This window comes from Eschscholzia californica, unplaced genomic scaffold, assembly GCF_041429995.1.
Source record: "Eschscholzia californica isolate CP2 unplaced genomic scaffold, dmEscCali1.0.p SCAF_5, whole genome shotgun sequence".
NCBI classification, from domain to species: Eukaryota; Viridiplantae; Streptophyta; class Magnoliopsida; order Ranunculales; family Papaveraceae; genus Eschscholzia; species Eschscholzia californica.
This window is the reverse complement of record NW_028238472.1, coordinates 50,506,788-50,523,306: the sequence shown is the minus strand read 5'-3', so window position 1 is coordinate 50,523,306 and position 16,519 is coordinate 50,506,788. Positions and strand designations below refer to the sequence as shown.

General features: G+C 36.3%; 1 protein-coding gene across 1 annotated transcript; it reads left to right on the top strand.

Annotated features, from left to right (window-relative positions):
- Positions 1-1,785: 1,785 nt before the first annotated feature.
- On the top strand, positions 1,786-14,719 carry LOC147540256 (putative manganese-transporting ATPase PDR2). The gene is made up of 23 exons (XM_086639830.1): positions 1,786-1,896; positions 2,438-2,615; positions 2,764-3,053; positions 3,605-3,697; positions 4,265-4,467; positions 5,220-5,292; positions 5,379-5,551; positions 5,623-5,794; positions 6,554-6,658; positions 6,769-6,879; positions 6,987-7,073; positions 7,247-7,429; positions 7,768-7,818; positions 7,895-8,020; positions 8,428-8,507; positions 8,889-8,997; positions 9,302-9,430; positions 10,838-10,903; positions 11,074-11,145; positions 11,655-11,806; positions 12,089-12,200; positions 12,274-12,390; positions 13,133-14,719. Exons 3-23 carry the CDS (start codon positions 2,805-2,807, stop codon positions 14,249-14,251), a joined length of 3,582 nt encoding a protein of 1,193 aa, XP_086495956.1. The 5' UTR covers positions 1,786-1,896; positions 2,438-2,615; positions 2,764-2,804; the 3' UTR covers positions 14,252-14,719.
- Positions 14,720-16,519: the final 1,800 nt, after the last annotated feature.

Here is a 16,519-nt window from a genome sequence, read left to right as displayed (position 1 = left end):
ATCAGTTTTTGTGGTTCAAATCAGATCGAGGTAAGGGTTTTTTTGGTTTTCATATCGACCAAAAGCTAGGGTTCTCTCTTACCTCTTTCTTTTTGAAGCTCGGTTTGGGGGTTTTGAAGTTCGGTTTTTGGGAAGGTTTGGCCGGAAATCGTCACCAACTAGAGCTTCATTGTTTACAGGTGAGTAAGGTTCAAAGATTAGATGTTTAATGTGATGAATTTGGGAGAAATTGCCCTAATTATATGTTTGAAGTGTTCTGAAAATTTGTGAAATTAAAAAAAGTATAGGGTATTGTTACTAAACTAAACCCTTCAATTTAAATTAAAAAAAAAAATATGCAATCATCACTAACAGGCTGAAAATTTGGTATTTTCTGATGTACTTTTATGGATTCATGTTCACTATCTGTTGTATATTGTATATGGAATAATGAAAATGCAACCATTTGGTCTTTGATTTGTATGTTATAGTACTGAATTTGATAGTTTGAAATTGGTGTAATTAGTCTAAATGGCAGTCGGGAACGTAGGTTTCTAATTTCAGGCATTTTCACTGTTTATGGAATCATCAATGCATTAATATATCATGGTCATCGTGCAATCAAGAACAAAATGGCAGTCGGGAAGTATAGGTAAAGTTGTGTAATTTTTCGGATTGGTGAGACTCTCAAGGTGGAATCTTAGTGGTGGTGGTCGGAGAACAGAAGTTGTAGATTGATAATGTTATATCTTATATGAGATTACGGGTAAACTATGTTCTTTATACGACAGATTTTTCTCTGGAAAACAAAATGAAAGAAATGTATATTGTTCTTTGGTTTTACTGGTCTCTAATATAGGTCCTTAGAGTAATTGTTCGGGGAGAAGGGGGTGCACTACTGCAGAATATAGCAAGCTATTTTCCTTGACATTGTCAGAAATTTGGAGTCCCTTCGACTCACCCAATGAGAAAATCCTATTGGCTCTATGTTGGGACCAATTGATCTTTTTGCGCTCGAGATCGACGATCTCGTAAGATGGCTTCTAACAAACGAAACTGTTAGGTCAAAGAAATGTATGTCTGTGATGTGTTTCTCCATCTCTCGCTACCAAAACTAGATTTGTTTAGTACAGACACTAGATAGGGACACAGGAAGAGAAATAGAAAACTCGCAGGTGGTAGATGGACTCACTCTATGTGCGTCGGATGTTTTTTACACAAAAAAAGATAGTACAGAAGAAGGGAGAGAGAAAAATGAAAAAGGTAGGGACGAAAGGAGAAAGAAAGCGAGGATCACTGATGAATGGTCAGTTAGGATTGTAAATTTTAATCAAAATATGGAGGTGGAAAAGAGAAAGACTATAGGTTACTGATACGGTTGCTCGATAGTTGGGCATAACCTCCCGCCTTGAAGAGTGGTAATCGGTTTAGGTATCCACTCGGGAAATCCCTTATCTTCCTGTATTCTCCATCTAGAGAAAAGAGAGAAACTCTTCTTCCTCTTTCTTTCCTTTCGTCGATCGTTCTTCTCATTCTCTTCCTCATCTTTTCCCATCTCTCGACACTTGCTATCAAGACTAAATTAATCTAGAACATAAACTAGATAACGACAACTGGAGAGAAAAAAACTAGCACGTAGTAGACAAACTCAATCTTTGTCGACCTATGCTTTTGGAGAAAATAGAGAAACTAACGGGAGAGAATGCCGAAAGAGAATTTTTTTTGAAGTAGGCATAAAACGGAAAACGAATCTAACTAACGATTTGTCAGTTAAGGGAGCAAATTAGAATTGGTCAGGAGATAAAAGGGTAGAAAAGTGAGCTAAGAAACAATATAGGCCCAAATAGGAATTAACCCGTATACGAAACCCGAGATTGAAGACAGAATTTTGATAACCCGCCCAGTCTCTTTCTTAGAGCAACTCCAACGTGGGGCTCGGGCTCCCAATTTTGGGAGCCCCTGAATTTTGGGAGCCCCGGGGCTTAGAGCAACTCCAACGTTGGGCTCCTAACCGGGGCTCCCAAATCAATATATTATACGTGTGCGAAGTATGTGTGCGAAATTTTGATTTTAAATTTCGACTATAAATTATTAGATTTCGACTATGAATTAAAATGTGATATTATTCGAGAGAGATAATTTCAAAAAGATAAACACAAAAAAAAACACAAAAATAAAAATTAGAGAAAAATACTTAAAAAAGTAGTATTTAAAATAATAAGAATATTAAAAAAAAAATTAGTTTAAAAAAAAATTAAAAAAATTAAAAAAAAATAAAATAAGGTGGGGTGGATCCCCTTTTTAGGAGATCCACCCCAAAATAGCCGTTGGGACACCCCCAACGGCTATATTTGGGGCTGGGAGCCCCCCAGCCCGGGCTCCCATTTGGGAGCCCGGGAGCTTGGGGCTCCCAGCCCCACCGGGAGCCCAGCCCCCCCAACGTTGGAGTCGCTCTTAGGGGGACGACGAACTTCAGACTAGAGAGAGAAAATAGTTAGAGAGAGAGAGAAAATAGTTAGAGAGAGAGAGAAGGTAATCGCCGTTACTAATCGGATCGATCAAGTTAATTACCAGTTTTCATCAATCTCTCTCTCATAAGTTCTTAGCCCTAATCAAGGATTCTCACTAGTCCACTAGTAAGTTATGTTCATCTTGTTAACCTGAATTCCTGTATAATCTTTCTCACTTACACTGTTTTCTAGGTTTCTTTCTTATAATCACAATTATGATTTTCGTCAAATTCAATCGAATTTAACCTAATTTTTGGTAATTTGGGTTTTGCAGAGAGCAGAGAGTTATAGAGTTTAGAGAGAGGAAGTAAGAAGATGCCGAGCTTCTGTGTTGATGGGAAAGTAGTGGAAGGAGTTGATTTGTTGAAGAAGAAAACTTTGCCATGGAGATTGGATGTTTGGCCATTTGCCATTATTTATGCAATTTGGGTCGTTGCTGTTGTGCCTAGTATAGATTTCTTTGATGCAGCAATTGTTTTTGGAGGATTATTTGTTCTTCATATTTTGGTGTTGCTTTTCACAGCTTGGTCAGTGGATTTCAGATGCTTTGTTCAGTATAGTAAGGTATGTATATGCAACTTGATTGAATTCTATATCAAAGTTTCGACCTTTACCTCACTTAAGCCTTAGTTTAATCTTTCTATTGGATTGTTAAGAACTTAATATGGTATCAGACCTAAGCGTACACGCGATAGACGCATACTTTACGTTACCCAAACACCGTCTTAGGTAAAAAAAAAAACCACGCGGGAGGGGGCATGTGAGAATAGTCCCACATGGGAAAAGAGTACTTTAGTAACCAAGAATATAATGTCTAGGTCCTCTACATTCATTGCCAATTGGTTTTGAGTTGGATGACAACAAACTTAACCGATCTTCGTTACTTCATACGTGATTTGTGAATCATTACAACAATTAAATTGTTTGGGAGGTTATTTTCGTATTGAAACACATCAAGAGCAAACCAAGCCAAAATTAGTCCCTTCTAATTGTGATACAGTTTATCTTATAGCGGATTGAAATCCCAATCGTACTAGTTTAAGCAAATGGCTCTATTATTTTCGATTTCGTATTGTAGTATGTAACTTATTGGATGTTCTTGCTTTGCTTTTTAGGTGAAGGATATTCATGTTGCAGATTTCTGCAAAGTAACACCTGCAAAGTTCTCTGGTTCTAAAGAAATCGTACCACTTAATTTTCGCAAACCAGTAAGTTCACCCATTCATTCTGAAGTAGTGAAACCAGACCTCAACACAATAGGATTTAGGACTTTTTATTTTGGTGAACACTACTCACTGCAGTTTAAACATACTATTGTATTCCTCTACATAATAAATGAAAAGCAAACTGCCCCAGTGTTGGAGACTCTTACCCTGTCTTGCAGTGATCTGTTTTGTCTGTCCACACCAAATTTGGGTAGCGTGAAATCTAGAACCCCAGTTTCTCATTAGCTGACGGGTATATTTTCAAATCTAGAATCTCTTTCCTCATTGGTTCCTATTTCGAAGTTAGCCTATCCAGGAGCTCATGAAATAGAATCTATTCTGCTGTGCAATTATGGCAATTAGTTTTATCGTTTACTTTTTAGAGATTCTTTTTTTTGCCTCTTTCAATCTGTTAGTGTATATTTGCATGCTACTTTTATACTGTTATTGGAGAATTATTATTTCATCAGCCATCTACTTGTAGACTCTTCGGCTTTTTTTTGGTTTGTTTCATTAATATCAAAACTGTGGGTGTAACGTTAGGATGGGTCCATTATTGTCCACCTGCAGCTCACTGTGTCAGCAGTTCCTGTGGAAATGGAAGAAATTTACTTTGATTTTAGAAAGCAACGGTTTATATTGTCAACAGAGAAGAAGACCTTCTGCAAACTCCCTTATCCTTCAAAAGAAGCATTCAGTTATTATTTAAAAAATACAGGCCATGGTTCAGAAGCTAAAGTTGTTGCTGCCACTGAGAAGTGGGGACGTAACGCGTATGTTTACTTTCTCTTATATGGTTTACTATAGAATAGCTTCACTGATGCAAATTATTATCTTCTGGTGGACTTAGTATTATGTATTTAATGCTGTTCTATTATAGTATAAAACATGGTATGCTTAAGAAGTAATAATAGAATCATACGGCGAACTATGACATAGAACTGTAAGGCATAATAAGAAAGATATGAGAAGTAGTAACCAAGAGGTCGAAGATGATTCTTATTTCACTTGAATGAGTAAAGATTATAATTGATGTAGCCGATGGCTACACTAAAGAGGTGTGCCTCAGCCTTTGTTAATTATTATATTGTTAGCAATCAAAGAATGCTAGAGTTTCTAATTATTTAAGGAAGAGTATATCATTTGAGTTTTAAATATTAAAAGTAGTAGAGAGTATTTAGTAACAAATATAAAAAAGTGTAGTCAAACTAGAAAAGTTAAGTATCTAGCAACTCTTTGTTGCTCAGCTTTCGGGGCTGACTAAATCCAGTAATAGTTGGTGTATTTTTCTCTTTCATTCATTAATTAATCAGTGAACATTTTTGGTTGAGATTTGCCCTATTTATGTGTTAATTCTTCTCTTCAATTACTTTTTATTGTTTCTGATTATTCGTTTAAAGAGCTTCCACGTCGTCGACATATGAGCAGCTTCAAGTTATCCTCTTGCAGTCATTGTTCTCCTCTTATGAGTTTGACTGTATTACTTCAATGTTTTTCACTTCACTGTACTTTCTTCATTATGCAGATTTGATTACCCACAGCCCACATTCCAGAAATTAATGAAAGAACATTGCATGGAACCATTTTTTGTATTCCAGGTACTTTAAGTTCCATTGCCTCTGAGGTTATGACAACTCTTGTTTTACGTATTTTCCTTATCGCTTGTAATTGTTGTTCCAATTAGGTCTTTTGTGTTGGTCTCTGGTGTTTGGATGAATATTGGTACTACAGTGTGTTCACACTATTCATGCTCTTCTTGTTCGAGTCAACAATGGCAAAAAGTAGATTGAAAACACTAACGGAGCTAAGACGTGTAAGAGTTGATAGTCAAACGCTTTCGGTGCACCGTTGTGGAAAGTATGTCAACCTAAATTTAGACTGTTATTTTCTTTCAGCCATTATTTTGTACTAATTCTTTATGTATGTAGGTGGGTGAAACTTTCTGGAACAGAGCTTCTTCCTGGAGATGTTGTCTCAATTGGACGATCTTCTGGTCCGACTGGGGAAGATAAGTCTGTTCCCGCAGACATGCTTATATTAGCTGGAAGTGCAATTGTTAATGAAGCTATACTCACAGGCGAGTCTACTCCTCAATGGAAGGTGGTTCTCTTTTTCTATTTACTCTTAATCAATTTATTTATTACTTTTTACTGCTTGTTGAGGGTTTTGATGTTGTTATTTTACTTGGTTTGGGGTCCTGGCGCATGAGAGTAGCATTGGTGGGCGAGCATCCCATTGGATATTCAACCTACATAATCACATGTCGTCTGCTTTCTTAATTCTTATTATTATAGTCCTGTTCATGCAGGATATTCAACCTACATAATCACATGACGTCTGCTTTCTTAATTCTTATTATTATAGTCCTGTTCATGCTCCTCTACCCAGTTATTATTTTTCTAGTATTTCTCTTGAGGTTCTTATGAATCTTGCATGCTTGTCTAGGCCCCAGTTTCTACTGGAACCTATACTTGGTGAAACCTCGGACTGCCAGAAATTTGAAACACAAAATGTGGATATTCAACCATGAACATCCTTGTGCATTCCAGAATATATTTGTGGATTTTTAGTACGGCCATCTATATTTCTGTTCGTATTGGTGTCATCTAATGCCGATGGGTTGTCTATTTTGTGTTTTTAGTTCAGCAAGTTCTTTAAATCGTAATACTTTAATTAACAGAGTATAATTTGAATAAATGTTTCATATATTAATTTCGGCCTTCATAATCTGTTCATAGCCAATTAGCCAGCTTTAAAAGGGGCCGAGCTATATTGAATTATTGATCATTTGATGGACAATGTATGCTGCAGGGAGACACTTACCTGTAATTTGATTGAGGTACTTTCTTGTTCCTTCAGGTTTCAATCAACGGCAGGGGAACTGAGGAGAAGTTATCAATTAAGCGAGATAAAACTCATATTTTGTTTGGTGGTACTAAGATTTTGCAGCATACTCCAGATAAGGTAGTTCAGATACTTTTCTCCCTTTCGCTCGTCCTCTTTACCTTCTCTATCTGTCTGTCGTGTACATTAAAACCTTTCATGTCATTGATTTCCATTGTGTATGGAGTCAGTCATTTCCTCTCAGAACCCCAGACGGTGGATGCGTGGCTGTTGTTCTGCGAACTGGATTCGAGACTAGTCAAGGCAAACTGATGCGAACAATTCTATTCTCCACAGAGCGGGTGAATTATCCTTAGTTCTTAGTTAAGAATTGTCCCAAAGAAATCGTAGGTCATTTTCACCTCAACTTTGTTTGCTTTAGATTTCTGAATTTAACTCCAATTTTCAGGTTACAGCAAACAGTTGGGAAAGTGGGTTATTTATTCTGTTCTTAGTTGTATTTGCAATCATCGCTGCTGGTTATGTTCTTAAGAAGGTAAAAAAGACTTCGAACATCCGCTAATAGATTTACAGCAGTTTCGAGTTAACTGATACAGCTACTTCAATATAATTTACCGTAGTCAAAACATTCTAGTGATAAATGTGCTTTCTGTTGTAGCTTGTCTTTCTTTTCTTTTTGGTAATTAATTTGAGGATATTTTACTATAGGGATTAGAGGATCCAACAAGGAGCAGATACAAACTCTTTTTAAGTTGTTCACTGATTATTACTTCTGTTATCCCTCCTGAGCTGCCAATGGAGCTCTCAATTGCTGTTAATACATCTCTAATTGCATTGGCGAAGCGTGGGATATTCTGCACCGAGCCATTCAGAATTCCGTTTGCTGGAAAGGTCAGTAAGAAAATTTCTCCACTTTTGGTTGGTCTGAATGTGCTACTAATTTTATAATCCACGTTGATAACTGGATTAACAGTTATTAGTCATGACTTGGATGAGCACCATTTGAGTAGTGATGCAGTTTAAATAATCTGTCAAAATTTTATATTCAAGCTGTCCTTTCAAATAAGCTTAATTTAAGTACTGCAATATCAGCACATTTTATGTTATTAGGTAGAGGGCTAAGTCGATATTTCTTGAGTCTAAAGTCAAAACTAAAGGAAGGACGAGGTGCCCCTGTGATTTCAAATGGAGTTTATAGTGGCATCTTATATCCACCCTCTCTCTTGCAGGTTGACATCTGTTGTTTCGACAAGACAGGGACTCTTACGTCAGATGACATGGTAGGGAAATTGACAAGGCTAAGCAGTCACACGCATTAGTTAAAAAAATATCCTTGACATTGTTATTTTTTTTCAGGAGTTCCAAGGAATGGTCGGATTGACTGACAGCATCGATTTAGAGTCAGATATGACTAAAGTGCCTCTACGCACTGTAGAAATTCTTGCATCTTGTCATGCTTTGGTTTTTGTGGACAACAAGCTGGTATGCTTATGCTAGTGTTATTTTTACTCAAAAAAATATATAAAAAAACCATGAAATGTTAGTATTATAGACATCCTTTCCTGAGTTGATATAGGTTTGGAGATTCGGCAGTGATGTTACTTTTGCCAGTATGAGTGATGATACTTTGCCAATTCAAAAACTCTCTTTCTTTTTCGGAAAGAGAAGTAGAACTTTGCACTTCAGCGTTTTGAATATTTCAGTGGTTATGAAATACGCCTATTATATACTCCGCTTGAATATGATTCTAAAATGAGCATCTTTCAGATACACTGTAACTTGCAGAGGGTGATATGTTGGATATACTTCTTTGTACTAAGCTTTTCATGTATACATTTCTATTTTTATGGCTATAGATTTTTGTTCCTAAATTGGTTACTGAATTATAGGTGGGTGATCCTCTTGAAAAGGCTGCACTTAAAGGAATAGACTGGAGTTACACCTCTGATGAGAAGGCTGTGCCGAAAAAGTAAGCTGCAACATTAATTTTCTTGTGTTGTGTCTCAAAATATTATCAACCTTAATGGGCCCGCACATAGATTTCTGAGAGCATTGCATCACATTTAACCTCAAACCTGTGCTGAATTTGAATTCTTATGCATCTGTCATTTTTTCTTGATCTAATCTTCCTTTTTAGCCATGGGTCCTAGAGTTCACAAAATTGCTTTTGGCCCTAAAGAGTTACTGAACTTTGTTCAAATGTGTACTGTTTTGAATATTCTCTTTACATTGGTAATGCTTGTGTAGGTCCTTGCTTGTTCCTGAACTAATTTCTTATTTGGAGGAATCATGTACTTCCGCTCGTGTACATCTGGTTCTTATTGTTATGGTTTCCTTCTTGTATTTGCAGGGGAGGTGGCCAGGCTGTGCAGATTGTGTATAGGCACCACTTCGCATCTTATTTAAAGCGTATGTCAGTTGTTGTTCGTATTAATGAAGATTATTTTGCCTTTGTAAAGGTTGGTTTCTTTCTCTCTTCTTTATCACTGATCATGCAGTTAATTCAGGCTCTGTTGGTTATTTTGTTTAAGAATCTAGATCATTAGACGACATATTTGGACTGCATGAAACAGTTGATGACCTACACCCACGTAATATGTAACATTCTTGTAATGTTTCTAATTCTAATATTTTTGTAGTTTCCGGAATCTGGATTTTATTTTTATTTTTTTGCTGAATGTTGGTCCACGAGTCTTTTAATCTAGGATTGCTTATCTGAAAGACTGAAACTGAAAGCATGTCATTCTTTTTTTCTTATTTCAGGGTGCACCAGAAACTATTCAAGAGAGGTTGATTGATTTGCCTTCGTCGTATATTGATACCTACAAGAAGTATACACGTCAAGGGTCACGTGTTTTGGCTCTTGCATACAAGGCTCTTCCAGAAATGGCTGTAAGATCTGTTTATGGTCTATGAACCTCTATATTATTGTGTTCTCTTTAGAATGGATGAAAAAATTATTAGGCATCAGGACATGATTGTTTACGTCTTATTTTGGACACAACAGCATTAGACCCTATCTTGGCTATTCGCACTTATGCATACTAGCACTTCTCAGGACGAGTTATGGAGTAAAGTTAGACTCTTATCATGTGATACAGGTTGTTCCTCGTCCGCAGTCCTTGGTTGTCACTTGGTGTTAATATGTCAATCGCTTTTGAAATACGTGTGAGCATCAAGTGATTAACTCGCGTGGGACCAAACAAATTATAGATAAATCAAGAGGTGGTATAACAGATTTTTGGAGTGATGCTTACATATTGTCTTGACTCTTGATACTTATTATTCGCCAACTGGTTGGAATGCTGAGTACTATTTGAGCTTTCTTACTAAACGTTAAAAATCAGATGGTTGCCGTGAGGTGATTACGGATAGCATATCAACCTTTGACAATTTTATATATATGTATATGGTAAAACAGGTTGCTCATTTGTTAAAAAATATGAACTTAGCATTTCATACTTATATTTGTTGAGGTAGTTCCAGGGAGTACTGGATATGGTGCCACATGGTACCGTTTCAGTTACTTTATTGGTTTCCAGGGTTTGGAGACATTACTTTGGAATTTAAGTTAATGTTGTTCACTTAGACTTTAAGTCTTAAAGCATGCTAATGTTTACGTGACTGTGTCTTTCTGATAACGGATACTGTTGAATGATTCCGATCAGAAATATTGTTTAATGACACCCGTGAATTGTTAGACATTAGTATGTATATTGTTGAGATATTGGTCTATGCTTCTGTGGACAAGAAGGATTTTCTAGATTGACATCCTTTAATTACAGTCTTAGTCTATATAATCGAAGGAGTGAAAATTCGGTCTCAGTGGAATTTTTGGTAGGCATGGAAGTGGAAATATTTCGATCACTTCAACCGAAATATTTCGAAATTTAATTCCTTCATATAGTCATGAATACTCCAGGAGATGTTCGACTCGTGCAGTCTTTGAGAAAGAAATGATTTATTTAGCAAAACAATTATTGCAGAAAAAAATAACAAAAATTATACAACAAAATTCAATCTGTGGTCAAGGTATTCCTAGTGTTTTTACTTATTGGTTTTAATAAATTGTACCATGTGTGAAAAACGAGGACCTCAAGAACAATATAACAATTGTTAGTTTCTTGTACTAATAGTTTTACTCTTTACTTTAGATGGTATAGGAACAGCGAATTCTTTTACATTTTGTGTTCTACGTAACTGCTTTTAGTTTTTAAGTTTATTCAGCTGCAGGCCTTTCTTTATGCATAACTTCAAACCAGTGTCTTATTGCTGATATTAGGTTTTCATTACTTGCAGGTTAGTGAAGCCAGAAGCTTGGATAGAGAGACAGTGGAAACCGGCCTTGTCTTTGCTGGTTTTGCGGTAAATAACCCTAATCAGTCCATCATTTGCGTTTAAGATTCCTTTATATCCTTGAGCTTGCCGGCTTACTTAATGACTTTATATACATACTAGAAAATTACATCTTCCATTAAAAAGAAAACATAAGCCTTTTTCTTTTTGGTTTGATAAAATGCGGATTTCTGTTTCAGGTTTTTAGTTGTCCCATAAGAGCAGACTCAGCATCTGTTTTGTCGGAGCTAAAAGGATCTTCACATGATTTGGTAAGCCTCATGTTTATCATTGCTATAACCTTTGTGGTTTCATATGTTAGCAAGTTTTGTGGGCTTGGCTTAGTTATTTGATGAGGAACACAATTATGCTTGATTGAGAAACATAACGGATTTTTGAAAAAAAGAAGAAGAGAAACATAACGGAGATTATTCTGAATCCCTTCTCTAATAACTCGAACAATAAAAGCCTCAATATCTGAACCGCCTTATCAAAGTAAACTGCCTTGAGGCTTAAAACGTACTTTGAAAAGATTGACTAAAACCCAGTCATCTAATCAAGCATGGGTTCATTAGTTTACATCCCCAATATCTATATTTCATAATTTCCTATCCCCTACTTTTTTTACTCCCATATCCATTCAACTCTACTCAAATTGTCCACTTGCATTTTTATTCGACAAGTATAAAATCGCCTAACTTGTTTTTAAAGAATAAATAAGGACTTACCAGTTGGCTACTGCTTTCCTTTATGTTACTGAGACAAAGTTATGTAATGTCAGGCAATGATTACTGGAGATCAAGCGTTGACAGCCTGCCATGTTGCTAGCCAAGTCAATATTATTTCGAGACCAACCCTGATCCTTGGCCCAGGCAGGAGTGGGACACAGTTTGAATGGGTTTCACCCGATGAAACTGAAATTATTCCCTATAGGTAAATGTTTATAGTTCTTGATTCTTTCTTGAAAAACAAGACAACATTTGTTATTTTACCATTTATTCTCATCTAATGTTTCCTTCAACTTGAGTCTCCATATTTTTGGTTTGTACTGGCCTTGCAAATCAAGTATGTTAATGTAAGTTATCGAATTGAGCCTAGAATTGGATGGCAGTTTAGAATACATGTTTTGCAAATTCAATTATTACGATCACATAAAGCGTATTATTATGATTCTGATAGCTGTATATCTCACTTCTGAGTTTTTTGAAATTATAGCGAGAGAGAGGTTGAAGCTTTGGCAGACTCTCATGACCTTTGTGTTGGAGGGGACTGTTTTGAAATGTTACAGCAGACCTCTGCTGTTCTTCATGTAATCCCTTATGTGAAGGTAATAATTTACAATACAAGTTTGAATATCTAAGAAGATTATTGCTTCATCTGAATAACAACAACTATGGCAGGTTTTTGCTAGGGTTGCCCCTGAGCAAAAGGAACTCATCATGACCACTTTTAAGACAGTGGGGAGGATGACTTTGATGTGTGGAGATGGAACCAATGATGTTGGAGCTCTAAAGCAGGTAACCGTCTACTTTAAATATCTTGACACATAACCCCTTACGATTTATAATTCATAGTCTTACGCTGTATGGACCACTTTCTAGTCAGTTTGTTACAAGAATTTGTAGTTTTTCGGGAAAATATCACAGTTTTACACCCTATTTTGTCAAGTTTACAGTGCTAAATAAAATGTGGTCCCTGTGAATCTGTTATATCACTTCAATAAACACCACTAACGCATAAATGGGATTTCCCTCCGTTGGCTGTTGCAAGTAGGGTGAAATAAGTTGCTTGTTGACAAAATGTTGACTAAGAATCTAGTTATTTCAATCATATTTTTAGTATGCCTTTTCTCCTAACAGTTCTTCATAGCTATCTCATGAACTCCCCCTTTCAGTTTGTTTTTGGGACTTTTGATTGTTTGTGTGTACATGAGCTCCTATAAGCGCCTCATAATTACTAAACACACATTCTCTAGTTGGACTGGAGCCTTTAAAATTTCACCTATAGCCGTCATTGTTATTTTTATAGGTTGGTGTTGTCAGACTAGCTAAGTGGGTTTCCTGATCTTATTAGCATTTAGTCATTTCGACTAACTGGCCAGGGTCAAGAAACTGATCTCATAAAGAAAAATCAGTCTAACTCTGATCTTAATTTTGGCTCCAGTTATGTATAGCCTTGTGTTTGGTATTAATACTGAAATATGGATAACAAGTTGTTGAATATCTTTTTATCTTTCTCTGAGATAAATACATTTTCCAGGCTCACGTGGGAGTTGCCCTTCTGAATGCAATACCACCTGCTCCAACTAGAGACTCATCACAAACAGTGACGAAATCTGAAACAAAACCAAGTAAAGCAAAGAAACCAAAGCCTGGATCAGAAAGACCAAGTTCAAGTGGGAACCCTAATTTACAAGGAGATGCTTCTGCAAGAAGCAAGGCCATCGCCCGTACAGAATCTAGTGGTCCCTCAAGGGCTAACCGCCATCAGGCAGCTGCAGACAAGCAGAGGCAGAAGCTAAAGAAGCTCATGGAGGAGATGAACGAAGACGGTGATGGCCGTGCCCCACCTGTAGTAAAACTCGGTGATGCATCAATGGCATCTCCGTTCACAGCAAAGCACGCATCCGTCGCCCCAACAACAGACATAATCCGACAAGGCAGGAGCACTCTGGTAACCACTCTCCAAATGTTCAAAATCCTCGGCCTCAATTGCCTTGCCACAGCTTACGTGCTCAGCGTTATGCATCTAGACGGGGTAAAGCTTGGTGATGTCCAAGCTACAATCAGTGGCATCTTCACAGCTGCCTTCTTTCTCTTTATCTCTCATGCCAAACCCCTCCCAGCCCTTTCCTCTGCCCGCCCTCATCCAAACATCTTCTGTGCTTACGTCTTTCTCTCTCTACTCGGACAGTTCGCCTTCCACCTATTTTTCTTGATTTCATCAGTCAATGAAGCAACGAAGTACATGCCCGACGAATGCATCGAACCAGACTCCGAGTTCCACCCAAACTTGGTCAACACTGTCTCGTACATGGTAAACATGATGATTCAGGTTGCTACCTTTGCAGTCAACTACATGGGCCATCCTTTCAATCAGAGCATACCCGAGAACAAACCCTTCTTTTACGCACTATTGGCAGCAGTTGGATTCTTCACCGTTATTACGTCAGATCTTTTCCGAGACTTGAACGACTTTCTGAAGTTAGTGCCATTGCCAAAGGATTTACAGGGAAAGCTTCTACTCTGGGCTTTTCTCATGTTCTCAGGCTGCTACATATGGGAGAGATTATTGAGATGGGTTTTCCCCGGCAAACTTCCAGCATGGAGAAGACGACAACGACAAGCTGCAGCCACGTTAGAGAAGAAACGTGTCTAATACCTAAATACATGAACGACGAAACCAACTTGAGAAAAAAAGAACCCTAATTTAAATGACCATTATTACTTCGCTGACAACCGCAACAGCAACGAGAAAGACGATTCAAACACCAAGGTGAGAGCAAACTATTTTGGGTTGCTAGAATTGCAGATTCTGTTTTGCTTAAAACAATGACAAGAGATCTTTTTCGCTCTGATCATATTTGGTGGAAAATTTTGATGTTTGATCGCCAAGCGAGTAGCTAATAGTAAAGAAAGCTTTTATTTACTCTTATAAGTTGTTTCTTTTTATCAACTTAATAGCTTAATTTCACTTACTGTAACAGTGCAGAGTTTTTTTGCTATGTCACCATAATTAATAACTGATATAACGTTTCGTCCTACTTATTTTAGGACAGTTACCAAACTGTTACATTCTTTAGGACTATTGTTCTGTTTTATGTTATCTCAGAATTTATTTTTGTGAGTCTTTGTTCACTTTTCGACACTTTTTTTGTTGACAGATTTACCCCTTACCATAATTTTTAAAGTTGTTGATTTTTACTAGATACCAAGCTTTCATATAGAAGACAGGTAATATATGAGAAAATTGGCATGAACGTGCTCTCTTTCATTCCTCTTAGTTTTGGAAGGATACGATCAAATTATTAGTTTTGGCAGGATACTCAGTGGTATATGGGTTTGACCTATGCAGCGTGATACAGACAGTTATGTCAAGCATGATATTGTGAAGTTGTAAGTATATATTTATTTCGAATGGTACACCCAAACTTAACTTGAAGTGGAAGGCTATATATATATATATATATATATATATATAGGATATTGATTCACACGCAAACGGTCGAACACTATTGAAGAGAGCACTTCTTTCAACAAAAAAAAAAAAAAGAAGAGAGCACTTTCGTACAAATAGGAAATATTCTTGAAATTTCTTGCTCCTTTAAAAGGGCGAAAGAAACATCTTGTGGTTTTTTCACACGTTTATGATTTCTAGTGGACCTACTAGTAAGATTTGGACCCATATGAAGTCTTTGGCTGCTTATCAGAGGAAATAGGAAAAGTTTCTAGAAATCTCACGATGAAAATAGAATGATTATTCATCTGTTTCTCACGTTTCTTGAATAGTTGAGATATTGACAAGTATTTGGAAAAGCATTTAGAGAATCGGTTAATAGAAAATATTCTGACAAGGACTCCAGAAAAGTTCAGTCGAAAAGAGTTCTTACGTTGAACTACAATTATGGTTCATTCAAGTTGTGTTTGATCGATGGTAGTTATATACACTATTAGCAGATTAATTGTCAATGTGCTAATGAGTAATGACAAACATTTTTCTTCTAAATTTGAGGCCGGCCTAGTTATTTAAAAATTGAGGTGAAAGAACTTTTGATTAGTTTATTGATAAGTGATTTCATGAAATAATAATATCAAATAATTTCAAACTCACCTAGAGAAAACCATATAATATATCGATATTGGGACACACGATTTCTTCCCCATTGACCTTTAAGCCTTCACAAAAATTGTAAAAAATGAGAATGGTTTAACGCGCCTAAGCTCACATATGCCGGCTATCAACTTCCTTGGTTTAAGGAGACTAATTCTTTTCATTGTTAATGAAGATATCTTTAACTTTTTCAAGTCTTTCATGGCTTTCATGTTTAAAGGTTACATCAAATCATTATCGAGACTCGGTCAAGTGATAAACTATTCAACGTGGGTTTTGAAGAAATACGAAACTATCGTTTGCCTTGGTTCGATTTAAGTTTCCTTTAAGTAGTATGATGAACTTTTGATTCTACTAGTTTTTACAATGAAACAAGATAACAGGAAAGAAAGCTTCAACGGTTCCATCGGTAAAAAGAAAAACGGAAAAAATCCGCGGATCATATTTAAAAAAAAATGCAACTTTTCATTAATCCATTTTCTTATTTCTATTTCTAATGATGAAAAATCCAATCAAATCATGCCCCTCATATTTTTTATTTTAGCTCAACCAAGCCCATTTTTCCTTTCCTATTTTCTCTATCTTTTCTCAAATTTTTGTCTTTCTTTTACTTTTTTAGTATACTTTTTTCTTTTCCTTGCTTTTTATTAATTCTTACATGTATATATATCATTTTATGTTTTTTTCTTTTCTGTATTAAAAAACTATTCATTAAAAAAAAAACTATTCATAAAGTTGAACTATAACAACACGACACAGTTTTGTTTACGAACATGGTTTTTCCAATTTTTTTGTATTTATTGTCTTTGTGATTAC

Bases quoted from the DNA above. Each gene is read 5' to 3' on its own strand.
- LOC147540256 (XM_086639830.1), top strand. From the start codon at position 2,805: ATGCCGAGCTTCTGTGTTGATGGGAAAGTAGTGGAAGGAGTTGATTTG. The intron at 7,074-7,246 runs GTAAAAAAGACT...ATTTTACTATAG, and splicing joins CTGGTTATGTTCTTAAGAAG to GGATTAGAGGATCCAACAAG. The intron at 10,904-11,073 runs GTAAATAACCCT...TTTCTGTTTCAG, and splicing joins TTGTCTTTGCTGGTTTTGCG to GTTTTTAGTTGTCCCATAAG.